Source organism: Passer domesticus, chromosome 3 (genome assembly GCF_036417665.1).
Source record: "Passer domesticus isolate bPasDom1 chromosome 3, bPasDom1.hap1, whole genome shotgun sequence".
NCBI classification, from domain to species: domain Eukaryota; kingdom Metazoa; phylum Chordata; class Aves; order Passeriformes; family Passeridae; genus Passer; species Passer domesticus.
In genome coordinates, this window is record NC_087476.1 from 1,867,719 (window position 1) to 1,894,527 (window position 26,809).

The 26,809-nt window shown below is 55.5% G+C and overlaps 2 protein-coding genes across 13 annotated transcripts in view; one reads left to right on the forward strand and one right to left on the reverse strand.

Annotated features, from left to right (window-relative positions):
- EFR3B (EFR3 homolog B) overlaps positions 1–24,402 on the forward strand; it is a 316,353-nt gene extending 291,951 nt beyond the window's left edge. For all 7 annotated transcript variants that reach the window (XM_064411514.1, XM_064411510.1, XM_064411515.1 and 4 more), the window contains one exon: positions 24,301–24,402. In XM_064411514.1, coding sequence (XP_064267584.1) covers positions 24,301–24,387 — 87 coding nt within the window. In that variant the 3' untranslated portion in view covers positions 24,388–24,402. The remainder of the gene's footprint in view (positions 1–24,300) is intronic.
- PTK2B (protein tyrosine kinase 2 beta) overlaps positions 1–26,379 on the reverse strand; it is a 58,270-nt gene extending 31,891 nt beyond the window's left edge. For 2 of the 6 annotated variants that reach the window (XM_064411505.1, XM_064411504.1), the window contains exons 1-7: positions 13,804–14,215; positions 6,839–7,116; positions 5,751–5,929; positions 3,818–3,905; positions 2,451–2,530; positions 1,339–1,401; positions 319–373 (exon numbers count right to left, since the gene is read on the reverse strand). In XM_064411505.1, the coding sequence (XP_064267575.1) occupies positions 319–373; positions 1,339–1,401; positions 2,451–2,530; positions 3,818–3,905; positions 5,751–5,929; positions 6,839–7,116; positions 13,804–14,200 (1,140 nt within the window). In that variant the 5' untranslated portion in view covers positions 14,201–14,215. Of the gene's footprint in view, positions 1–318; positions 374–1,338; positions 1,402–2,179; positions 2,200–2,310; positions 2,336–2,450; positions 2,531–3,817; positions 3,906–5,750; positions 5,930–6,838; positions 7,117–13,803; positions 14,216–25,926; positions 26,074–26,245 lie in introns of those variants that run through there. The other 4 variants (XM_064411507.1, XM_064411506.1, XM_064411509.1 and 1 more) reach the window with 4 other exon arrangements.
- Between the last annotated feature and the right edge of the window lie 430 nt (positions 26,380–26,809).

Here is a 26,809-nt window from a genome sequence, read left to right on the forward strand (position 1 = left end):
GGGGATAGGGACACAGGGATATTGGGATGCACAGGGACACACAGGGACACACACGGACACCGGACACACGGACACACAGGGACACGGGGACACATGAACACACATGGACGCACAAGGACACAGGGACACACAGGGACACACAGGGATACACGGACACACGGACGCACGGGGACACATGAACATACATGGACACACATGGACACACGGACATACATGGACACATGGACACAGACACACAGAGGGACACATGGGCACACACAGGGGTGGTCACACGTGCCCGCAGGTGCCACACCTGTGCCACACCCAGGTGTCCCTCACCTTCAAGTTCTCCTGCATCTGGCTGGGGAAGAACAGGTCCAGCCCCACCTCCTTCCTGCAAGGAGCAGAGAATCCCGGGAATGTCAGTGGGAATTCCCACCCCAGGCAGGAGGGGACGGGGGCTGAGGGTGACCGGGAATTCCGGAGAAAGGATGGCTCCTGTCTTCCTCTTCAGGGATGAGGAGGATGAGGAGATGAGGGAGGATGAGGAGATGAGGGAGGATGAGGAGGAAGATGAGGGAGGATGAGGAGGAAGAGGAGGAAGAGGAGCTCTGGGAGAACATGGAGATGTGGGAAGATGAGGAGGATGAGGAGGATGAGGAGATGAGGGAGGATGAGGAGGATGAGGAGGAAGAGGAGGAAGAGGAGCTCTGGGTGGACATGGAGATGTGGGAAGATGAGGAGGATGAGGAGATGAGGGAGGATGAGGAGGATGAGGAGGAAGATGAGGGAGGATGAGGAGCTACAGGAGGATGAGGAGATACTGGAGAACGTGGAGATGTGGGAAGATGAGGAGGATGAGGAGATGAGGGAGGATGAGGAGATGAGGAGGAAGATGAGGGAGGATGAGGAGGATGAGGAGCTACAGGAGGATGAGGAGATACTGGAGAACGTGGAGATGTGGGAAGATGAGGAGGATGAGGAGGATGAGGAGATGAGGGAGGAAGATGAGGGAAGATGAGGAGGATGAGGAGTTGTAGAAGGATGATGAAGATAAGGAGGATGAGGAAGGTGAGGAGGATGAGGAGCTGAAGGAGGATGAGCAAGATAAGGAAGATGATGAAGATGAGGAGTATGAAGAGCTGCAGGAGGATGATGAAATGAGGAGGATGATGAAGATGATGAAGATGAGGAGGATGAGGAAGATAAGGAGGATGAGGAAGGTGAGGAGGATGAGGAGCTGCAGGAGGATGATGAAATGAGGAGGATGATGAAGATTATGAAGACGAGGAGGATGAGGATGATGATGAGGATGAGGAAGGCCCTCAGCATGCCCCCAGCCCCCGGGGCTGCACTCACTCCAGGAACTCGAAGTTGGATTTCTTGTCCAGCGCGTTCTGGGGCATGTCCTTGTAGAACCTCCTGCGGGACAGGGACAGGGACACCAGCTTGTCACACACCACCATGGCATCATGGCCCCGCATCCCTCATGTCCCCATGTCCCTCCACGTCCCCCATGTCCCTCCATGTCCCCACACCCCCATATCCCTCCATGTCCCCCTTGTCTCCATATTCCCCATCCCTCCATGTCCCCGTGTCCCTCCATGTCCCACCATGCCCCTCCATGTCCCCATGTCCCCACATCCCCCACGTCCCAATGCCCCTCCAAGTCCCTCCATGTCCCCCATGTCCCCATGAGCCCCATGACCCCATGTCCCCATGTCCCTCCATGTCCCCATGTCCTTCCATGTCCTCACATCCCCCATGCCCCTCCATGTCCCCATGCCCCTCCATGTCCCTCCATGTTCCCCAAGTCCCTCCATGTCCCCCATGTCCCCCAGGTCCTCCTGTCACCTCCAAAAGATCTGGAACTTCCCTCCCCATCCCCACAAGGACAGAAGGACACAGGTTCATGGGGAGACTTGGGGACAAGGGACACAGGGACACGGGACACAGGGACACAAGGACAGAAGGACACAGGTTCTCAGGGAGACGCGGGGACATGGGGAACAGGGGGACATGAGGAACAAGGGGACAAGGGACACAGGGACAGGGGACACAGGGACAGAAGGACACATGTTCACAAGGAGACTTGGGGACAAGGGACACAGGGACACGGGACACAGGGGACACAAAGACACAGGGACAGTGGGACGCATGGGGACAAAGGGACACATGGGGACACAGGGGACAGCCGTACCTGAGCTCGAGGCAGCCCAGCTGCAGTGCCACGGACACGAGGGACACAGGGACAAAAAGACACAAAGACACAAGGGCCAGGGGACACCGGGGGACACAGGGGACAGGAGGGGACACCGGGGACAGCCGTACCTGAGCTCGAGGCAGCCCAGCTGCAGCGCCACGGACACGAGGGACACAGGGACAAAAAGACACAAGGACACAAGGGCCAGGGGACACCAGGGGACACGGGTGACAGCAGGGGACACAGGGGACACAGGGGACAGCCGTACCTGAGCTCGAGGCAGCCCAGCTGCAGCGCCATGCCCTCGCTGACCTTGCTGGCGTAGCTCTGCATGTACTCGCTGCGGAGCTGGGGGACAGCGGGGGGACAATGAGGACACCCGGGGACAGCGGGGACACCCGGGGACACCCAGGGACAGTGGGGACAATAGGGACACCCAGGGACAGCGCATCACCACGGGGACAGCGGGGGGACAGCGGGGACACCCGGGGACAGCGGGGACACCCGGGGACACCCAGGGACAGCGCGTCACCGCGGGGACAGTGGGGACACCCAGGACACCCAGGGACAGTGTGTCACCGTGGGGACAGCAGGGACAGCGGGGACACCGGGGGACACCCAGGGACAGTGCGTCACCGCAGGGACAGCGGGGACACCCGGGGACAGCAGGGACAATGGGGACACCCAGGGACAGCGCGTCACCATGGGGACAACAGGGACAACGGGGGACAGCAGGGACAATGGGGACACCCAGGGACAGCGCGTCACCGCAGGGACAGCAGGGACAGCGGGGACAGTGGGGGACAGCGGGGACAGTGGGGACACCCAGGAACAGCGCATCACCACGGGGACAACAGGGACAACGGGGGACAACACGGACAGTGGGGACACCCAGGGACACCGAGGGACACCCAGGGACAGCATGTCACTGCGGGGACAGCGGGGACAGTGGGGACACCCAGGGACAGCGGGGACATGGCGGGGACAGTGGGGACACCCAGGGACAGGGAGTCACCGTGGGGACAGTGGGGACAGCAGGGACACCCGGGGACAGCGGGGACATGGCGGGGACACTGGGAACAGGAGGGGACATCCAGGGACAGCGTGTCACCACAGGGACAGCGGGGGGACAATGGGGACACCCGGGACACCCGGGGACACCCAGAACACCCAGGGACAGCGCAGGGGACAATGGGGACACCCGGGGACAGCGTGTCACCGCGGGGACACCAGAGACAGCAGGGACACCCGGGGACAGCGGGGGCAGGGTGTCACCGCGGGGACACCAGAGACAGCAGGGGGCAGCAGGGGATGGTGACAGCGAATGGTGACAGGGCACAGTGGCAGGGGACAGTGACAGGGACGGTCACAGGGGATGGTGGCACTGCCCACACCCTCCCCCATCCCTGGATGTCCCTGGATGTCCCTTGACGTCCCTGGATATCCCTGGATGTCCCTGGGCATCCCTGGATGTCCCTGGATATCCCTGGACATCCCCAAATGTCCTTGGAAGTCCCTGCATGTCCCCACTGCCCATTCCCAGCAGCGGGATGGCGCCACCACCGCCACCCCAAGGTGACAAAACCTTGGAACCTTGGGAATTCTGGGAATTCCGGGAATTCGGGGGGTCCAGACCTGCTGGTAGAAGTAGAGCAGCGTGGTCCTGTCCTCCTGGAAGCTCTCCATGAAATCCTCCGGCAGGTAGCGGATCTGCAGGTCGTACCTGGAGACACCCAGCGAACACCCACGGGTTTGCCAAGTTTTTAAGGCAATTAACCTCATTACCATAAACACGCCCTCACAGCCAAATAAGCCAAAATCATCTTCTGTTAAAATGCCATTTTCCATTAATACATAACCAATAATTGACCAACTCTCTGAAGCTTTAATTTAGAAGACAAGTATCTGGAAATTATCTCGATTGTCTATAAGGGCGTGTTTACGGTAATAAGATTAATTGCCTTAAAAATTTGAGGCAATTAGCCTCATTACCATAAACATGCCCTTATAGCCAAAAAGCCAAATGCATCTTCTGTCAAAATACCATTTTCCATTGATATGTAACCAAAAATCAACCAACTATCTAAAGTTTTCAATTTGAAGACAAGTATCTGGAAATTATCTCTACTGTCTATAAGGGCGTGTTTATGGTAATGAGGTTAATTGCCTCAAATTTTTAAGGCAATTAGCCTCATTACCATAAACACTCCCTTACAGCCAAAAAGCCAAATTAATCTTCTGCAAAATGCCATTTTCCATTGATACGTAACCAATAATTGATCAACTCTCTGAAGTTTTCATTTTGAAGACAAATATCTGGAAATTATCTCTAGTGTCCCATTCTTTTCCAATTTTTAAGGCAATTAACCTCATTACCATAAACCTGCCCTTCTAATCAAAATGCCAAATGCATCTTCTGTCAAAATGCCATTTTCCATTGATACGTAACCAATAATCAACTCTTTGAAGTTTCCATTTTGAAGACAAGTATCTGGAAATTATCTCTACTGTCTATAAGGGCGTGTTTATGGTAATGAGGTTAATTGCCTCAAATTTTTTAAGGCAATTAACCTCATTACCATAAACACGCCCTTATAGCCAAAAAGCCAAAATTAATCTTCTGTCAAAATGCCATTTTCCATTGATATGTAATCAATAATCAACCAACTCTCTGAAGTTTTCAATTTGAAGACAAGTATCTGGAAATTATCTCTACTGTCTATAAGGATGTGTTTATGCTAATGAGGTTAATTGCCTCAAATTTTTAAGGCAATTAACCTCATTACCATAAACACTCCCTTACAGCCAAAAAGCCAAATTAATCTTCTGCAAAATGCCATTTTCCATTGATACGTAACCAATAATTGATCAACTCTCTGAAGTTTTCATTTTGAAGACAAATATCTGGAAATTATCTCTACTGTCTATAAGGGCGTGTTTATGGTAATGAGGTTAATTGCCTTAAAAATTTGAAGCAATTACCCTCATTACCATAAACACTCCCTCATAGCCAAAAAGCTGAATGCATCTTCTGCCAAAATGCCATTTTCCATTGATACGTAACCAATAATCGACCAACTCTCTGAAGTTTTCATTTTGAAGACAAATACCTGGAAAATATCTCTACTGCCCAATTGTTTTCCAAGTTTTTAAGGCAATTAACCTCATTACCATAAACACGCCCTCGTAACCAAATAAGCCAAAATCATCTTCTGTTAAAATGCCATTTTCCATTAATACATAACCAATAATCAACCAGCTCTCTGAAGTTTCCATTTTGAAGACATGTATCTGAAAATTATCTCTTCTGCCCCATTTTAAAAAAATTTTTAAGGCAATTAACCTCATTACCATAAACACGCCCTCATAGCCAAAAAGCCAAATGCATCTTTGGTCAAAATGCCATTTTCCATTGATACGTAACCAATAATCAACCAACTCTCGGAAGTTTCTATTTTGAGCGCAAGCATGAGGAAATGGGATCAGCATGGCAAATGCTGATCCGTGAGGCCGCCATTCCCACTCCCGGGAATTCCGAGGGGACACGGAGAAGGGGACAATGTCCCACCTCCACTCGGCTTGCAGGTGGAGGCGCTCGTACTTCTTGTGGACCTCTCCCACGGTCAGATGCGGGTGGAGCCAGTGGATCTCGTTGGATTTGACGTGCTTGAGGCGCAGCCCGTAGCACTGGGACAGCCGGATGTCCGGCCCGATCCGCCCGCTCACCAGGATGGAGCGGATCACCTCCTGGGAAAAAGGGGAAAAACCGGGATCAGGCGAGCGCGGGGATTGCGCGGGATTGCGGAACGGTGTGGGAGGGAAAGGGGATTAAATTGTATCCCGTGATCCAAGCCGTGCTTGGATGCTGCCAGGGATTCTCTGGGAATTCCAGCCCAGCCGGGAATTCCTTCCCAAGATCCCACCATCCCAAGCTCCCCTTTCCCACTGGAAGCCATTCCCTGCCTCCTGCCCCTCCAGCCCTTGCCCAAATCCCAGCTCTCCTGGAGCCTCTGGAAAAGGCTCCAAGCATTCCCTGGATCCTTCCCTGATCCAGCTGCACATTCCCAGCTCTCCCAGCCTGGCATTGGATCCAGCCCCATCCCGATTCCTCCTGGAGAAGGAATTTTGGGATCTGGGGGCTTCCCTGGGAATTGGGGACTCCAGGAAGGGTCTCCCTTCCCTTTTCCATCTCTGAATTCCATAAAAATGCCTCGGGATGGATCCTGAATGTCCTTGATCCCAGAATCCCGCAATGGGTGGGATGGGATCCACGGACCTTCAATCGCACAATCCCGGGGTGATCCAAGCCTTCCTTGAATGCTCCCAGGGATTCTCTGGGAATTCCAGCCCAGCTGGGAATTCCTTCCCAAGATCCCACCATCCCAAGCTCCCCTTTCCCACTGGAAGCCATTCCCTGCCTCCTGGCCCTCCAGCTGTTGCCCAAATCCCAGCTCTCCTGGAGCCCCTTTGGGATCGAGAAGCAGCTCCAAGGATTCCCTGGATCCTTGGGTGCTCCTCAAACACATGGGAAATGCAGCTGGAAGCAGACAGATCCAAGAAATCCAACCGAGAATTCCCATTCCCAGCTCCAAATTCCCAATCCCAGCCCCGAATTCCCAATCCCAGCCCCGAATTCCCAATCCCCTTCCCACCTACCCGTATCTCCGTGGCCATGGAGCACTTGACCAGCTTGAAGTTCTGGCCCAGGTTGAAGCTGTTGCTGTAGAAGCAAACCTTGAGGATCTGCGTCTCGTCCGGATCCCAGTCTTCCCGGTGATCCCAATCCCGCTGGTCCCGATCCGCCTCCGGGGTCCCCATGGCCTCCAGGGTCCCGGAGAGGCTGCGGGAGGAGCTGCTGCGGGGCCGGGCCAGGGGCTCGGGAACGGCGCTCATCCTCGGGACGCCCGGGGCGTTAGGAGAGGAGCATCCCTTCCCTGCGGGAACGGCCCGCGGGCGGGGCCGGGAGGGAAAAGGGAAAGGGGGAAAACGGGGAAAACGGGAAAGGGGGAAAACAGGAAAACGGGAAAGGGGGAAAACGGGAAAGGGGAAAGGGACACAGGGAAATGGGGAAAGGGAAAAGGGGAAATGAGGGAAATGGGGAAAGGGGAAAAAGGGGAGAAGGTGGAAGGGAAAAGGGGAAAAGGGGAAAAACCAGGAAAGAGGGAAAGGGAAAAGAGAAAGGGAAAGGGGAAATGGGGAAAAAACAGGAAAAGGTGAAAAGGGGAAAGGGAAAAGGGAAATGAGGAAAGGGGGAAAAGGGGGAAAAGGGGGAAAGGGAAACGGGGAAAGGGAAAAGGGGAAAAGGTAAATAGGAAAAGGGAAATGGGGAAAGGGAAATGGGAAAGGGAAAGGGAAAGGGAAAGGGAAAGGGAAAGGGAAAGGGAAAGGGAAAGGGAAAGGGAAAGGGAAATGGGGAAAGGGAAAAGGGAAAAGGGAATGGGAAAGGGAAAGGGAAAGGGAAATGGGGAAAGGGAAATGGGGAAAGGGGAAATGGGGAAATGGGGAAAAATGGGAAATGGGGAAAAACCAGGAAATGGGAAAAGGGAAAAGGGGGAAGGGAAATGGGGAAAAGGGGAAAAGAGAAAGGGAATGGAAAAAGTGAAATGGGGAAAAGTGAAATGGGGAAAAGGAAAAGGAAAAGGAAAAGGAAAAGGAAAAGGAAAAGGAAAAGGAAAAGGAAAAGGAAAAGGAAATGGGGAAAGGGGGGAAAGGGGGGAAAGGGGGGAAAGGGGGGAAAGGGGGGAAAGGGGGGAAAAGGGAAATGGGGGAAATGGGAAAAGGGGGAAAAGGGAAGGGGGAAAGGGGGAAGGGGAAATGCAAAAAGTAAAAATGGGGAAAGGGGAAGGGGTAAATTGGGAAAGGGAAAAAGGGAAAAGGGAAAAGGAGAAACGGGGGAAAAGGGGGGAAAGGGAAAAAGGGGAAGTGAGAAAAAGGAAAAGTGACAAAAGATGTCCCCACCACGCCCAGACCAATGTCTGTGTCCCTGTCACCTCCAGAGCCATCTGCGTGTCCCCAACACATCCTCACGGAATCTCCGTGTCTTTGTCATCTCCAGACCAATGCCTGTGTCCTTGTCACATCCAGACCAACACATCTGTGTCCCCATCATCCCCAGAGAAACACCTGTGTCCTTGTCACCTCCATGGAAACATCTCCATGTCCTTGTCACCTCCATGGTGACACCCCCACGTCCCAGTCACCTCCAGAGTGACACCTCCATGTCCCTGTCACCAACACAGTGACACCTGCATGCCCTTATGTCCAAAGTGACATCTCTGTCTCCTTGTCACCTCCTGAGTAACACTTCCACGTCCCTGTCACCTCCAAACCAACACATACCTGTCCCTGTCACCTCCACAGTGACACCTCCATGTCCCTGTCACCTCCAAACCAACACATACCTGTCCCTGTCACCTCCACAGTGTCACCTCCATGCTCTTGTCACCTCCACAGTGACACCCCCAGGTCCCTGTCACCCTCACAGTGCAACCTCCACGTCCCTGTCACCTCCAAACCAACACATCCCTGTCCTTGTCACCTCACCAGTGACACCTCCATGTCCCTGTCACCTCCACAGTGGCACCTGCATGTCCCTGTCACCTCCACAGTGGCACCTCCATGTCCCTGTCACCTCCACATTGACACCCCCATGTCCTTGTCACCCCCACAGTGACACCTACATGTCCCTGTCATCTCCAGAGTGACACCTCTGTGTGCCTGTCACCTCTAAATCAACACCTCCTTGTCCCTGTCACCCCCACAGTGCCATCTCCATGTCCCTGTGACCCCCACAGTGCCATCTCCATGTCCCTGTCACCTCCATGGTGACACCTCTGTGTCCCTGTCACCTCCATGTCCCTGTCACCTCCACATTGATATCTCCACGTCCCTGTCACCTCCAGAGTGACATCTCTACATCCCTGTCACCTCCACAGTGACACCCTCAAGTCCCTGTCACCCCCACAGTGCCACCTCCCTGTCCCTGTCACCCCCACAGTGTCACCTCCCTGTCCCTGTCACCTCCATGGTGTCACCTCCATGTCCCTGTCCCTTTCCCAAGTGTCACCTCCCTGTCCCTGTCACCTCCAGAGTGACACCTCCATGTCCCTGTCCCTTTCCCAAGTGTCACCTCCCTGTCCCTGTCACCTCCATGGTGTCACCTCCATGCCCTTGTCACCTCCACAGTGACATTACTGTCTCCATGTCACCTCACCAGTGCCACCTCCACATCCCTGTCACCTCCACAGTGACACCACTGTCTCCATGTCACCTCCGCAGCGTCACCTCCCTGTCCCTGTCACCACCACAGTGACACCTCCATGCTCTTGTCACCTCCATGGTCACACCCCCATGTCCCTGTCACCCCCACAGTGTCACCTCCCTGTCCCTGTCACCCCCAGTGTGACCCCACCCCCACCCAGACCCATTTTCCCCTTTCATTTTCAGAGCCGACAAAAACCCCCAAAAAAATCCCAAATCCGCCCAAAAATGTCACCTCGCCCGAAGGTGACACAGCCCCAACCCCTTCCCAAAAAAAAACCGGGATGAGGATCTGGGATGATCCCAAATTTCGGGATCCAAAGGGATCCCAAATGCTGCGATTCCCAAGGATTTTGGGGCCAGGGGATTTGGGAGCCCTTGGTGGGATTTAGGAACTCCAGAAGGGATTTGGGAGCCCCAGATTTGGGATTTGGGATCCCTGAAAGGGATTTGGGAGCCCTGGAAGGGATTTGGGACTTCCAGGAGGGATTTAGGAACTCCAGATCTGGGAGCCCCAGGAGGGATTTAGGAACTCTGGGATGGATTTGGGAGCTCCAAAAAGGATTTGGGAGCCCCAGGTGGGATTTGGGAACTCAAGGAGGGATTTGGGAGCCCCAGATTTGGTATTTGGGTGCTCCAGGAGGGATTTGGGAGCCACAGGAGGGATTTGGGAGCCCCAGGATTGGATTTTGAAGCCCCAGATTTGGGATTTGGGATCCCTGAAAGGGATTTGTGAGCCTTGGAAGGGATTTGGGAACTCCGGATTTGGGATTTGGGAGCTCCAGGAAGGGATTTGGGAGCCCCGGAACTGGAATTTGGGATCCCTGAATGGGATTTGGGAGCCCCAGTCTGGGATTTGGGATCCCTGAAAGGGATTTGGGAGCCCTGGGAGGGATTTGGGCATTCCAGGATAGATTTGGGAGCCCCGCAAGGGATTTGGGAGCTCCAGATTTGGGATTTAGGAGCCCTGGGAGGGATTTGGGAGCCCTGGGAGGGATTTGGGAACCTCAGATTTGAGATTTGGGATTCCTGAATGGGTTTTGGGAGCCCCAGGTAGGATTTGGGAGCCCCAGATTTGGGATTTGGGAGCCCTGGGAGGGATTTGGGAGCCCCAGGCGCTCTCAGGCCCGGGATCCAAGGTGAGCCGGAGCCTCTGGAATGAGGAATTCCGCATCCGGAGCCTCTGGAATGTGGAATTCTGCATCCGGCTGTTCGCGGGGCCCGCCCGGCGGAGCTCGGGTTAACGATTAAACCTCCGGGAAAGGCCGGGAGAGCCGGGAATGCGGGAAGGGATTTTCATGGAATTCGGGGTGGAAAAGGGAAGGGAGACCCTTCCTGGAGTCCCCAATTCCCAGTGAAGCCCCTGGATCCCAAAATTCCTTCTCAAGGAGGAGTCGGGATGGGGATGGATCCAGTGCCAGGTTGGGAGAGCTGGGAATGTTCACTGGGATCAGGGAAGGATCCAGGGAATCCTTGGAGCCTTTTGCAGAGGCTCCAGGAGAGCTGGGATTTGGGCAAGGGCTGGAGGGGCAGGAGGCAGGGAATGGCTTCCAGTGGGAAAGGGGAGCTTGGGATGGTGGGATCTTGGGAAGGAATTCCCGGCTGGGCTGGAATTCCCAGAGAATCCCTGGCAGTGTCCCAGGAAAGGTTGGAGCACCCTGGGATGGTGAGATTGGAATGGGATGGGATTGAAGGTCCATGGATCCCATCCCAACCATTCTGGGATTCTGGGATCAAGGACACTCAGGATCCATCCTGAGGGATTTTTATGGAATTGGGGGATGGAAAAGGGAAGGGAGACCCTTCCTGGAGTCCCCAATTCCCAGGGAAGCCCCTGGATCCCAAAATTCCATCCCAGAGAGGAGCTGGATCCTACCCAGGAGAGCTGGAGAGGGATTTGGGAAAAGGGCCTGGAATGGCAGGACAGGGAATGGCTCCCACCATGACCAGAGGGTTGGGATTTGGGGATTTGGGGATTTTGGGATCTTGGGAAGGAATTCCTGGCTGGGCTGGAATTCCCAGAGAATCCCTGGATCCTTGGCAGTGCCCAAGGGTGGATTTGGATCACCCTGGGATGGTGGGAAGTGTCCCTTGGATGGGATTGAAGGTCCATGGATCCCATCCCAAACCATTCTGGGATTCTGGGATCAAGGACACTCAGGATCCATCCCCAGGGATTTTTATGGAATTCGGGGATGGAAAAGGGAAGGGAGACCCTTCCTGGAGTCCCCAGTTCCCAGGCAATTCACTAGATCCCAAAATTCTTTCTCAACGAGGAGTCGGGATGGGGATGGATCCAACCCAGGAGAGCTGGAGAGGGATTTGGGAAAAGGGCCTGGAATGGCAGCACAGGGAACGGCTCCCACCATGGCCAGAGGTCGGGATTTTGGGATTTGGGGATTTTGGGATCTTGGGAAGGAATTCCCAGCTGGGCTGGAATTCCCAGAGAATCCCTGGATCCCTAGGGGTGTCCCAGGAAAGCTTGGATCACCCTGGGATCGTGGAAATATCGGGATTGGACCGGGATGAGATTTCAGGTCCCCCTCACCCCAACCCGTTCTGGGATCTTTTCGCTCTCGTTTTATCCAGCTCCGGATTTTGGGGGTTTGGGGGGTTTTTTTTTAGTTTTTGGGGTTTTTTTGGTTTTTTTTGGAGGGTTTTTGGGGGGTTTTTTAGGGTTTTTTTGGGGGGAAGTTGGGGTTTTTTTAATTATTTTGGGGGGTTTTGGGGTTTTTTGGGGTTTTTTTTTTGGAGGGTGTTTTTTTTTTTTTGAGGGGGTTTTGGGGTTTTGGGCTTTTTTTTTTGTTTTTTTGGGGGGGTGGGGAGGTTTGGGGGATTTTTTGGAATTTTTTGGGGGGGTTGGGCTTTTTGGGGGGCTTTGGGTTTTTTGGGGGGGTTTTGGGGGTTTTTTTGGGGGTTTCTGGGGGGGGTGGGTTTTCTTGGGGGGGTTGATTTTTGGGGGTTTTTTTTGGGTTTGGGGGGTTTGGGGGTTTGTTTTGTTTTGGGTTTTTTTGGTGTTTTTTGGGGGGGTTTGGGGGGTTTATTGGGGTGATTTGGGTTTTTTGGGGGGGTTGGGGGTTTTTTTGGGGTGATTTGGGTTGGTTTTTTTTTGTTTTTTTTTCTTTTTTTGCGGTGGGGGGGTTGGGTTTTTTGCTCTTTCCACCCCGGGGCCTCGCGGGGCCGGCCCCGCAGGAAGCCACATCCTTTGCACAACCCCCGGTGACACTCGGGGGCTGTCCCCTCCCCAGGTGGCCGCAAGAGCAGCCTGGGGACAGCCAGGCCGCCTCCCCCACCCCGTCCCTTTCCTGTCCCCCAAAAGCCGAGGCCACCCCCATCCCAAAAAAACCCCAAAAATTTGGTTTGGGGTCCGAGGGGATTCCAGATGGGAACGACCCCAAATCCAGCCCCGGGATGAGCTGAATTTTAGGGAATGTGGGACAGAAATATTCCATTTATGGGGGTTTTTCCCCCACATTTTCCCTCATTCCCAGGGGGGTGGCACGGGGACAGCGGGGCTGGATGTCCCCAAGGTGTCCCCATCCCTTTCCCCCAGGCTGGCAACGGGACACAGGGAGCATCCCACGGAAAACCCCATGGAATATCCCAAGGAGAATTCCCAGCAGCACCCCTATGGCCAGGGCTGGGGACATCGAGTGACATCGAGGGACATCGAGGGACACCAGGGACACCAATGTCCCCTCAAAGCCCACAACGACACGAGGGACAATCCCATCCTTCTCACCACCCCCCGCCCCATCCCAAACCTTCCCGTCCCAAATTTTCCCCCTCCCAGCCCCCCAAAAGCGCCCCCGGTGCCATCGCCACCCCCCTTGTCGCCGTCCCCAAGCCGTGTCACCTCCCCCCCGCGCCTCGGGGACACATCGCAGCGCTCCCCGTGACGCAACCGCGGGGACACGGAGGAAACGAAACCGAGCCCGGCGCTGCCACCAACTGTCCCCTCCCTGCCCCCCACCGCCACCCCGTGTCCCCCGGTGTCCCCCGGTGTCGCCTGCCCCCGCCGGTGACACCGGCACAGCCCCGGTGGCCCGGGGGCCACCTGCCCGCACCAGGAAGTCGCCCCGGTGGCTCGGTGTCCCCGCCCGGTGTCGCCTCCCCGGGCGCTGTCGCCAAGCCCAGCCCCGGGGTGTGGGGGTGGGGGGGGTGGTGGCAGCTCGGTGACAACTCTGAGGTGTCCCCCCCCGCCACCCCCGGCTCCGGAATTCCGCCGGGGAATTCTCCGGGACGAGTTTTCCCGGGATCCGCCCCTCCGCCAGGTGAGCGGCGCTCCAGGTGCGCGGCATTCCCGGCGCGCGGAATTCCCGAATTCCCGGCGGGATTCCCGGGATGCCGGCGGCACTTACAGAGTGGTGGCCCCGCGGTGTCGCCGCTGTCGCCCCCGGGGTGTCGCCGCTGTCGCCCCCGCGGTGTCGCCGCTGTCGCCGCTGTCGCCCGCGGCGAGCGCGCGGCCGGCGGCGCTTCCTGCTGTGACTGAGTCGGGTGCGCAGAGGGACCGACACCGGAACCGGCACCGGGACACCCGACCGGGACACCGGACCGGCACCGGGACTCGGAACCGGCACTGGGACACCGAACCAGCACCGGGACTCGGAACCGGCACCGGGACACCGAACCGGCACCGGGACTCGGAACCGGCACCGGGACACCGAACCGGGACACCGGACCGGCACCGGGACTCGGAACCGGCACCGGGACACCGAACCGGGACACCGGACCGGCACCGGGACTCGGAACCGGCATCGGGACTCGGAACCGGCACCGGGACACCCGACCGGGACATTGGACCGGCACCGGCACACCGAACCGGCACCGGGAGACCCGACCGGGACATTGGACCGGCACCGGGACACCGAACCGGCACCGGGAGACCCGACCGGGACACGGAACCGGGACACGGCACCGGCGCCGGGACACCGAACCGGCACCGGCACACTGAACCGGGACACCGAACCGGCACCGGCACACTGAACCGGGACACCAAACCGGGACACCAAACCGGGACACGGGACTGGCACTGGGACTCAGAACCGGCACCGGGACACCGAAGCCGGAGCGGGACTCGGAACTGGCACACAGAACCGGCACCGAGACATGGAACCGGCACTTGACAGCGGGACACGGAACCGGCACCGGGACACCCAACCGGCACACGGGACCGGCACCAGGACACCGAACAGGGACACAGCACCGGCACCGGCACCAGGACACGGAAACCAGTACCAGGACTCGGAACCGGGACACAGAACCCGGCACCGGGACCCAGAACACAGCACCAGACAGTGGGACTGGGACCAGAACCGGCACCGGGACACAGAACACAGCACCAGGACTCGAACCGGCACCGGGACACGGAATCGGCACCAGGATTCAGAACGCAGCACCCGACAGCAGCACCGGGACCAGAACCAGGACACGGAACCAGCACCGGGACACAGAACCGGCACTGGGATTCAGAACCCAGCACCCGACAGCGGCATCGGGACTGAGACCAGCACCGGGACACGGAACCGGCACCGGGACTCAGAACGCAGCACCCGACAGTAGCACCAGAACCAGCACTGGGACCGGGAACTGGGACTGGGACCCAGAACCCAGCACCCAACAGAGGCACCGGAACTGACACCGAGATTGGCACCAGGAGCCGGCACTTGATACCCAACAGCAGCACTGGAACCGGCACCTGGCACCAGAATCAGCACCAGGACCCACAACCAAGTACCCAACGGCGGCACTGGAACCGGGACAGGCACCGGGACCCAGGACTGGGACCCAGAACCTGGCACCGGGACCGGGGGCAGGACCTGGCACCTGACACCAGGACCGGCACCAGGACTGGTACCGGGTACTGGAACCAGAACCAGCACTGGGACCCAGAACACAGCACCTGACACCCAACAGTGGCACTGGGACTGGCACCGGGACCCAGAACCCAGTACCCGACAGCAGCACCGGAACCAAGACCAGCACCGGGAGCCAGCACTTGACAGCGGCACTAGCACCGGAACCAGCGCCCAGCACGATACCGGGACCCAGCACCTCACACCGGCACCGGGATCTGGAACTGGCACGGGACAGTGGCAATGGTGCACAGAAGTGGAACCGGCACCAGGACCCAGCACCCAACACCGGCACTGGAACCGGAACTGGCACCTGACAGAGGCACCAGAACCAGAAATGGCACCGGGACCAGGACCCAACACTGGCACTGGAACCGGCACCGGCACCCAGCACCCAACACCGGCATTGGGACCAGAACCGGGACCAAGAACCGGGACCCAACACTCAACACCCAACACTGGCACCGGGACCGGAACAGGGACCCAGAACCAGCCTTGGGCACTGCCAGGGATCCAGGGGTTCTCTGGGAATTCCAGCCCAGCCGGGAATTCCTTCCCAAGATCCCACCATCCCAAGCTCCCCTTTCCCACTGGAAGCCATTCCCTGCCTCCTGCCCCTCCAGCCCTTGCCCAAATCCCAGCTCTCCTGGAGCCTCTGCAAAAGGCTCCAAGCATTCCCTGGATCCTTCCCTGATCCCAGTGAACATTCCCAGCTCTCCCAGCCTGGCACTGGATCCAGCCCCATCCCGATTCCTCTCTTAAGGGATCCCAAATTTCCTCCCCATTCCAAGGAAATCCTCAAGGCGGCCAAAAACATTCCCAGGATTTCCCGGATCCCGTTGAGTTCCTGCCCATCCAACCCCCATCGAGCTCTGGGGTTGTTCCCAGCTCACAGCTTTTATTCCAACTTTTCCAGAGTGGGAAAACATTGGAATGGGTGGGGTTGGGAGCAAGGCTGAGCAGAGACCCCATCCCAAATTCCTACATCCCAAATTCCCAAATCCCAACTTCACAAATCCCAACTTCTATGCATGCCACCACCCCTACATCCCATTGCTTCCCAATATCCCATTTTCCCTTCATCCCATCGCTTCCCACATCCCATATCCCCAAATCCCAACTTTCTTGTATCCCACCCCTTCCCATTTCCCACCCCTTCCCATATTCCATCTCCTCCTGCATCCCATTTTTCCCAGTATCCCAATTTCCCTGTATCCCATTTTCCCATGTTTCCCATTTCCTCCTGCATCCCAATTTCCCTGCATCCCATTTTCCCATGTCTCCCATCTCCTCCCTTATCCCAATTTCCCTGTATCCCATCTCCTCTGTTTCCCATTTTTCCCTCCATCCCATCTCTCTTGTATCCCATTTTTTCTCCATCCCATTTTCCCTGCTTCCCATTTCCACCCTTATCCCATTTTCCCTGGATCCCATCTCCTCTGCTTCCCACTCTCCCAGTTTCCCACCTTCCCCTGTATCCCATCTCCTCCTGCTCCCCACTTTTCCATGCATCCCATTTTCCCTGCTTCCCATTTTCCCTGTTTCCCATTTCCACCTGTATCCCATTTTCCCATGTTTCCCATTTCCTCCTGCATTCCATTTTCCTGCATCCCATCTCTTCTGCTTCCCCTTTTTCCATGCATCCCGTCTCTCTTGTATCCCATTTTCCCTATTTTCCACCTCCCCCTGCATCACATTTTCCTGTGCTCCCGTCTCCTCCTGCATCCCATTTCCCCATACTTCCCATTTTTCCCTGCATCCCATTTCCCCATACTTCCCATTTTTCCCTGCATCCCATTTCCCCCTGTATCCCATTTTCCTTGCATCCCATTTCTCTTGTATCCCATTTTCCCTGCTTCCCATTTGCCTGTGCTCTCCATCTCCTCTTTCATCCCATTTTCCCAGTTTCCCACCTCCTCTCCTTCCCATTTCCACCTGCATCCCATTTTCCCTGCATCCTGTCATCACCTGTATCCAATTTTCCCTGTTCCCCATCTCTCTTGTATCCCATTTCCCCACACTTCCCATTTTCCCTGCTTCCCGTCTACTTTTGCTCTCTGTTTTTCCCTGTTTCCCATTTTCCCTGCATCCCATTTTTCTTGTATCCCATTTTCCCTGCATCCCATTTCTCTTGTATCCCATATTCCCTGCTTCCCATTTTCCCAAATTCTCATTTTCCCTGTTTCCCATCTCACTTGTAACCCATTTCCCCACACTTCCCATTTTCCCAAATTCCCATTTTTCCAGTTTCCCACCTCCTCTCCTTCCCATTTCCACCTGTATCCCATTTTCCCTGCATCCCATCTCTCTCGTATCACATTTCCCATTTTCCCAAATTCCCATTTTCCCAGTTTCCCACCTCCTCCAGCTCCCCACTTTTCCCTGCATCCCATTTTCCCATTTTCCCCTTTTCCCTTCTTTCCCTGCATCCCCTCGGCAGCTGCTTCCCGGGAATCCGACATTTTCCCGGGTATCCGACCTTTTCCAGGGAATCCAACCCCTTCCCGGGTACCCGACCTTTTCCCGGGAATCCGCCCCCGGCCGGGAGCGCTGCCGGAATCCCACGCACGGGAATGACTCAGGATCAGGGAGAACAGGGAAGGAACTCTGCGTTCCCGATATTCCCGGTGTTCCCGAGCCGGGATTGGATCAAACCCAACCACCCGGGAAGGAAAAGCTGCCCAGATGTCCTGGAATTTCGGGATGAAAGCTTCCAGGAGGATCCTCAATTCCACTTTTTATTTTTCTTTTTTTTTTGCCTGTTGGGATCGTGATTCCCGATCCAGAAAACCTCTGGAGCTCTGGCTGTCTGATCCCAGCCTCGTCATTCCCAGCCCTGCAGCCAATCCCAGGAATTCCATGGGATCCCAGGAATTCCACGGGATTGAGGGGGGAGGCTCACCGCATCCCCCCCTCAGGGAAAATTCCCAAGTTTCAGGGAATTTTTCCCAATTTTCCAAATTATTCCTTCTAATCCCCATCCCAATGGATATTTTGGCCGTTCCGGCTGCTCCAGCTGGGAAATAATCCCAGGAAAAGACATCCCAACGCATTCCCAGGCTTTGGAAAATCCTAAATCCCGAATTTTTCCAGGCAAGAAAAGAAGGAATTCCCACCTGCCCCCACTCCGCCTGTTGCCTGCCCAAAAATGATCCCAGAAAAATTTGGGAATTCATTTTCCAGTCTGTGCTGACCCGGGATTGAGATTCCATAGCTCTGCCAAATTCCCAAATCATGGATGATCCATGAATTCCCATGTGTCCATCACTCGTTCCCATATTCCCATCATTCCCATGGATCCATCACTGCCACGTATCCATCATTCCCATATTCCCATCATTCCCAGGTATCAATCATTCCCATCATTCCCATTTTCCCATCATTCCCACATTTCCATCATTCCCAGCATTCCCATCATTCCCACCTGTCATTCCTTCCCATATTCCCATCATTCCCAGATATCCCTCATTCTGAAATATCCATCATTCCCATTTTCCCATCATTCCCATCATTCCCATGGATCCATCACTGCCACATATCCATCATTCCCATATTCCCATCATTCCTATTTTCCCATCATTCCCAGGTATCAATCATTCCCATCATTCCCATATTCCCATCATTCCCGTCTATCCCTCATTCCCACCTATCCCTCTTTTCCATGTCCAATGATCCATCATTCCCATGGATCCCTCATTCAGAAATATCCATCATTCCTATTATTCCCATAATTCCCAGACATCCCTCACTCCCACACATCCATATTCCCACCATTCCCATGGATCCATCATTCCCATCATTCCCATGGATCCCTCATTCCCACATATCCATCATTCTCATTTTCCCATCATTCCCATTTTCTCATCACTCCCATATTCCCATCATTCCCACATATCCACCATTCCGAGATATCCCTCATTCCCAGATATCCATATTTCCCAATTTCCCATTATTCCCATATTCCCATCATTCCCATGGATCCATCATTCCGATATTCTCATCATTCCCAGGTATCCATCATTCCCAGATCTCCCTCATCCCCACCTGTCTATCATTCTCACCTGTTCATCATTCCCATTTTCCCATCATTCCCATCATTCCCATAATCCTATTATTCCCATTTTCCCATCATTCCCATCATTCCCACGTGTCTCACGTCAATCCCTTACCCCCAAAATCCCCTCTTCCATTCCCACTTTTTCCCGGGAACCTTTCCCAGCCCATTCCCGCTGGGAACAATCCCCACTCAAACAACTCCCTGCATTTACACCGACATTCCCGCTTTTCCAGCCTCAGTTCCCAGCTGGAAAAGGTCGGATTGCACCTGGATAATCCTGGAGACCCCAAAGATGGGATCGGGATCCTGCCAGGATAAACTGGATCCCAGGAATCTCCTATGGAATCCACAGCCCTGGGAATCACTTCCCAGCCTTTGTTTTCCTGGGATGTAACAACACCACCCCTCCAAATATCCCGGTTTTCCCAGGAATCCTGGAATTCCAACACTTCCTTCCCTCTGGAGCCATCCCAGACCCATCCACGGCTCCTTTCTGGTGCTTCCCGCCCTTCCCGGGAAGCGGCAGCCGGGATTCTCCTGCCAGATCCCAGGATTTTCCTGTCATATCCTGGGGTTTTCCTGTCAGATTCCACGATTTTCTCATCAGATTCCAAGATTTCCCTGTCAGATCCCAGGATTTTCCCATCAGATCTCAGTATTTTCCCATCAGATCCCGGGATTTTCCTGTCAGATCCTGGGATTTTCCTGTCAGATGCTGAGATTTTCCCACCGGATCCCGGGATTTTTCTATCAGATCCCAGGATTTCCCCATCAGATCCCAGGATTTTCCCTGTCAGATCCCGGGATTTTCCCATCAGATCTCAGCATTTTCCCATTAGATCCCAGGATTTTCCCATCAAATCTCAGGATTTTCCTGTCAGACGACGAGATTTTCCTGTCAGATCCTGGGATTTTCCTGTCAGATCCCAGGATTTTCCTCTTTACATCCCAGGTTTTTCCTGCCAGATCCCAGGATTTTCCCATCATATCCTGGGATTTTCCTGTCAGATTCCATTATTTTCCCATCAGATTCCAAGATTTTCCTGTCAGATCCTGGGATTTTCCTGTCAGATCCCAGGATTTCCCCATGAGATCCCGGGATTTTTCTATCAGATCCTGGGATTTCCCCATGAGATCCCAAGATTTTCCCATCAAATCCCAGGATTTTCCTGTCAGATGACGAGATTTTCCTGTCAGATCCTGGGATTTTCCTGTCAGATCCCAGGATTTCCCCATCAGATCCTGGGATTTTTCTATCAGATCCTGGGATTTCCCCATGAGATCCCAGGATTTTCCCATCAAATCCCAGGATTTTCCTGTCAGATCCCAGCATTTTCCTCTCAGATCCTGGGAGTTCCCATCAGATTCCAGAATCTTCCTGTCAGATCCTGGCATTTTCCCCTCAGATCCAGGGATTTTCCTGTCAGATCCCGAGATTTCCCCGTCGGATCCCGGGATTCTGACGGAAGGGATTTTGGGGCCGTTTTTGGCCCCAGCTCCGGAGCTTCCCGAGGTTTCCCGGGGGCTGTCGGGAGCCTCGGCCTCTTCCTGTTCCCTTTTCTCTGCCGCTTCCTCAAACGGCCTCCCCGTGATCCCAGCGTTCCCGTCCTTGCCGGGATCCTTCCTGGGATCCTTCCTGGGATCCTTCCCAAGATTCTTCCTGGGATCCAACCCCATAATTCCTGGGATCCATCCCTGCTCTTCCTGGGATCTGTCCCAGTCCTTCCCAGGATCCATCCAAGTCCTTCCTGGGATCCTTCCTGGGATCCTTTCTGGTATCCTTCCTGGGATCCTTCCCCATAATTCCTGGCATCCATCCCTGTCCTTCCCGGGATCCTTCCCAGGATCCTTCCCAGGATCCAGCCCTGGCCTTCCAGGGATCCTTCCCGGGATCCATTCCCATCCTTTCCAGGATAATTCCAAGGATCCATTCTATAATTTCTGGGATCCTTTCTGGGATCCTTCTTGGGATCAATCCCCGCCCCACTCAGGATCCATTTCCATACTTCCTGGGATCTTTCTTGGGATCCTTCCTGGGATCCATCCCCATATTTCCTGGGATCCACCCCCCTCCTTCCCAGGATCCATCCCTGTCCCTTCCTGGATGTTTTCCACGATCTTTCCCAGGATCCAACCCTGCCCTTCCCAGGATCTTCCCCAGGATCCTTCCCAGAATCCATCCCTGTCCTTTCCAGGATCCATCCCCACTCTTTCTGGGATCCATCCCAGCTCTTCCCAGGATCCATTCCTGGCCTTCCAGGGATCCTTCCCGGGATCCATTCCCATCCTTTCCAGGATAATTCCAAGGATCCATTCTATCATTTCTGGGATCATTCCTGGGATCCTTCCTGGGATCAATCCCCGCCCCACTCAGGATCCATTTCCATCCTTCCTGGGATCTTTCTTGGGATCCTTCCTGGGATCCATCCCCATATTTCCTGGGATCCACCCCCCTCCTTCCCAGGATCCATCCCCGTCCCTTCCTGGATGTTTTCCATGATCTTTCCCAGGATCCAACCCTGCCCTTCCCAGGATCTTTCCCAGGATCCTTCCCAGAATCCATCCCTGTCCTTTCCAGGATCCATCCCCACTCTTTCTGGGATCCATCCCAGCTCTTCCCAGGATCCATTCCTGTCCTTCCTGGGATCCTTCCCAGGATACTTCCCAGGATCCATCCTTGCCTTTCCCGGGATCTTCCCCAGGATCCTTCCCAGGATCCATCCCTGTCCTTCCTGGGATCCTTCCCAGGATCCATCCCTGCTCTTCCCAGGACCCATTCCTGCCCTTTCCAAGATCCTTCCTGGGATTCTTCCCAGGATCCATCTCAATCATTCCCAGGATCCATTCCCATCTTTTCCAGGATCCTTCCCAGGATCCATCTCAATCATTCCCAGGATCCATTCCCATCTTTTCCAGGATCCTTCCCAGGATCCATCTCAATCATTCCCAGGATCCATCTCAATCATTCCCAGGATCCATTCCCATCTTTTCCAGGATCCTTCCCAGGATCTTTCCCAGGATCCGTCCCCCTCCCTCCCGGGATCCTTCCTGGGATACATCCCAGGATCCATCCCTGTCCTTCCTGGGATCTTTCCAGGGATCCTTCCTGGGATCCATCCCTGCCCTTCCCAGGATCCATCCCAAGGGCAAACGCAGCCAAACCCGTGGGATTTTCCACGGGAAAACCTCCTTTCATCCCTGTGGGGATTTTCCCGCTGGTTATCCCAGGTTTTACCCCTTCCTCGCTGGAGGAACCGTGGATATCCCACCCAGAAAATTCCCAGATTTTCAGCTCCATCCACCAGGAAAAAGCCAAAGGATTTTGACGCTGCATTCCCAGCCCTTGGAAAAGCTCGGGGCTGGATATGGATTTTTCTGGAAGCCGGGATTTGCATCCTGCTCCCAGGATTTCTCACCTCCGAGATTCCCAAATCCTTCCCGATTCCTGCTCAGACATTCCCTGGATGTTCCCTTTCCCTGGGACATTCCCAGCCACTTCCAACACCCCCAGGAGATCCCCGACTGGGATCCCAATCCCAGTGATCCGGCAGCGGGATCATTCCCGAGGGAATCACGGAATCCCTGGACGCACCAAATCCCAACAAATCCACAACATTCCCAATTCCCGCTTCCAGAACCGCCCCAGCGCCGGGAAAACCTTGATTCCAGCAAATCCCATGGAACTCCCGATCCTCGTCTCTCACATTCCCAAATTCCCGAGCTTCCACCTTCCAAACTTCATCCCGGTTTTCCCGGAATGTTGGGAAGAGGACGGCGAGCGCCTTTCCCAACTCCTGCTCCCATCCCCTCGGCTCTTCCCGGTGTTTCCCGAATTTGGGAAGCGGCTCTCACCTTCCCGCGGGATCCCCGTGTCCAGGTGGCTCCCGGTGGGATCGGATCCCGGATCCCGGCTCCCGGTGGGATCAGATCCCGCGGGAAGCGCTGGAATCGCTTCCCAAGAAGCCGGGATGGAAAAGTCGGGAAAGCAGGAAAACTCCGGGATCCCCCTCACCTGCACGGCGGGGTCCCGGCAGAGCTTTGGGAATCCTCCGGGAACTCCGGCGCGGATTCCCGGGAATCCTTCCCGCTCCTCTCCCGGCGCGGGGTGATCCCCCCCAGCCCGCCCCGGATCCCGGGAAAAGCCGGAGCCGCTCCCGGGGCGCGGAAGGAGCCGGGGCAGGAAGGGGGAAGGAGCGGGAGGCGGTCCCGGGGCCGCCACACCCCCGGGAAGCGGCGGCACCTTCCCGATCCCGGGATCCCCGCGATCCCGGGAATTCCGCCCGCAGGACCAGCCCCGGCCCCCGATCCCGCAGAGGGGCTTGGAATTACGGGAATGCCAGGAGGAAAAATGGGAATGGGAGCAATGGGATGCCCCTGATCCCACAGCTCCCATCCCGGGATGCGCTGGGAATTCGCAGTGGGAATGGGGAAGAGAAGGGGGGTGAGCGCTTCCCGAAATTCCAGGCGGGAATTCCTGTGGGACTGCAGCCCCTTTGCTGGCCCAGAGGATCCTTCCCACTCCTGGGATCCCCGGGATCCTGGGAATTCTGCCCCGAGGATTCTGCACCAAGGAGGAATCCCAATCCCAATTCCGGTCCTGATCCCGATCCTAATCCCAGAGAGGTTTTGGGATCGCTGGGAATGCCAGGAGGGAAAGCAAGAAGAGCAGGGGAACAATGGAATGCCCCTGATCCCACAGTTTGGGGGTGGCTGCAGTCCTGGGATGAGCTGGGAATTCCCAGTAGGAACGGGGAAGCGAGGGGGGAATTCCCAAAATTCTAGGTGGCAATTCCTGTGGAGCTGCAGCCCCTGCCGGGATTCTTCTCCCAGCCCATCCCTGGCCCAGAGGATCCTTCCCACTCTTGGAATTCCCCAGGATCCTGGGAATTCTGCCCCGAGGATCCTGCACCGAGGAGGAATCCCAATCCCGATCCAAATCCCGATCCCAATCCCAATCCCAATCCCAGAGTGATTTAGGGAACACTGGGAATGCAGGAGGAAAAGGGAGAAGAGGAGCAATGGGGTGCCCCTGATCCCACAGTTTGGGGATGTGGGAATGGGGAATTCCCAGTGGGAATGGGGAAGTGAGGGGGGGGGTGAGCGCTTCCCGAAATTCCAAATGGGAATTCTTGTGGAGCTGCAGCCCAGAATGGTGTCCAGGGACACCTGGCTCATTCCCATTCCCAATCCCATTCCCAATCCCATTCCCATTCCCATTCCCAATCCCAATCCCAATCCCAATCCCAATCTCATTCCCAATCCCAATCCCAATCCCATTCCCATTCCAAATCCCAATCCCATTCCCATTCCCTCAGCTCCCTCTCCTTCCCCGCTGCCCCCAAATTTTCCAGGTGGGATCACCTGGCCACGGCCCCTGGGAATGATCCCCAAGGAATGTGGGGCTCCCCCACTCCCCCCAAAACCCACAGGGAATCCCGTCATTCCCTTCTTTGGAATTCCAGATCCCGGATAATCCATCTCGATTTCATTTCTAGGGACGCCAAATCCTTTTTCCCCAAGAGGATGAGGCGCAGGAATCCCGAGATCCTGGGCAAACCCCAGGATCCTGAGTGAATCCCGGGATCCTGAGTGAATCCCAGGATCCTGGGTGAATCCCGGAATTCTGGGCAAATCCCGGGATCCTGAGTGAATCCCGGAATTCTGGGCGAATTCCAGGATCCTGGGCAAATCCTGAGATCCTGGGCAAATTCCAGGATGTCAGGTGAATCCCAGGATCCTGAGTGAATCCCGGGATCCTGGACAAATCCTGGGATCCTGGGTGAATCCTGGGGTTCTGAGCAAGTCCCGGGATCCTGGGTGAATTCTGAGGTCCTGGGTAAATCCCAGAATCCTGGGTGAATCCAGGAATTCTGGGCAAATCCCAGGATCCTGGGCAAATCCAGAGATCCTGGGCGAATTCCAGGATGTCAGGTGAATCCTGGGGTCCTGGGTGAATCCTGGGGTCCTGAGTGAATCCCAGGGTCTTGGGTGAATCCCGGGATCCTGAGGGAATCCCAGAATCCTGTGCAAATCCCGGGATCCTGGGTGAATCCTGAGGTCCTGAGTGAATCCCCAAATCCTGGGCTCCTGTGTGAATCCCGGGATCCTGAGCAAGTCCCGGGATCCTGGGTGAATCCCGGGCAAATCCCGGGATCCTGTGCAAACCCCGGAATCCTGTACGAATCTCGGGGTCCACGGCGAACCCCTGTCCCCGCGGATCCCCCGAGATTCCCATCCCCGGCTGTTCCCGAGCTCTCCCACGCGCGGCGCACGCGGAGATGCGCAATTCCCACGCTCCGGCGGCGGCTCCGGCTGGAATCCTGCATCCTCCGGGCCGGGAATCCCCCCCCGGCACCGGATCCCCCAAAGATTCCCCCCGGGAACCCTCGCGGAGCCACCCCGCTCCTCCTTTCCCCCCTTCCCACCCCCTCATCCCAATCCCAGCCTCGCCCACGCGCAACTTCGGGATCATCCCTCGCTCCGTGGGGTGGGAAAACGCTGCTCAAATTCCCGGTTGGAATTCCCGAATTCCCAGCCCGATCCCCATTCCCGGCGGGTTCCCGGGGACTCACAGGAGAGCTGGCTCAGGAGGCGGCTGAGCCATCCCATGCTCCCTTCTCCCGTCGCTCCGGGAACGGCTCCCGGGAAACCGCTACTCCCTCCCCTCCCTCCCCTTCCACTTCCCAATTTTCCCCTTTTTCCATTGGCACGGAGAGCTGGGAATCAAAATCCGCCGGGATTTATTTATTTATTTTTTTTTTTTTTCCTCTCCTTCCCCCCACCTCCTCCTCCTCCCATCGTTGGGAATCGCGGCTCCCGGAATCCCAGAAAAAAAAAAAAACAAAAATAAAAAATTAAATTTAAAAAAATAAATAATAGGGATCTACTCACTTTTTTCCAAGGGGAATGTTGGAGCGGGGGACGAGCTCCGGAGGATCCGGCCGGGATTTGGGAGCGGGAGAAGTTGGAGCCGCTTCCAGAGGGTTGGAAGGAGCTGTTCCCACTGCCGGGAATGCCGCGGGTGCTTGCTGCCATCTTCAGGCTGGAAAAAGCTGGAGCCGGAAAAAATTCCAACCCTTTCCCCCAACCCCCCACTCCCAGTTTTCCAGCATTCCAAGGAATTCGGGGCTTCCCGGCCCTCAAAACCTGCGGCGAGGCCGCAATTCCAGGATTTACTTGGATAATTCCAACTTGGGATGAGTTTTATCGCTTTTCCCAAGGAAAATCCTGGGATGAGGGTGGGTGGATGGGGTCAGGTCACGGGATCATCCCATTTTCCCTCATCCTTTGGGATCGGGGTTGGGAAAGGGATTGAGGGGGGGATGGATCAGGTCGAAATTCCCGTATTTTCCCTTCTTTTCCCATCTCCGCATTCCTGGAGGGAATCACTTGGATCCCAGAGCGATCCCAAAAAGATTGGGAAACCCCAAAATCCATTGGGATCTCCCATAAATG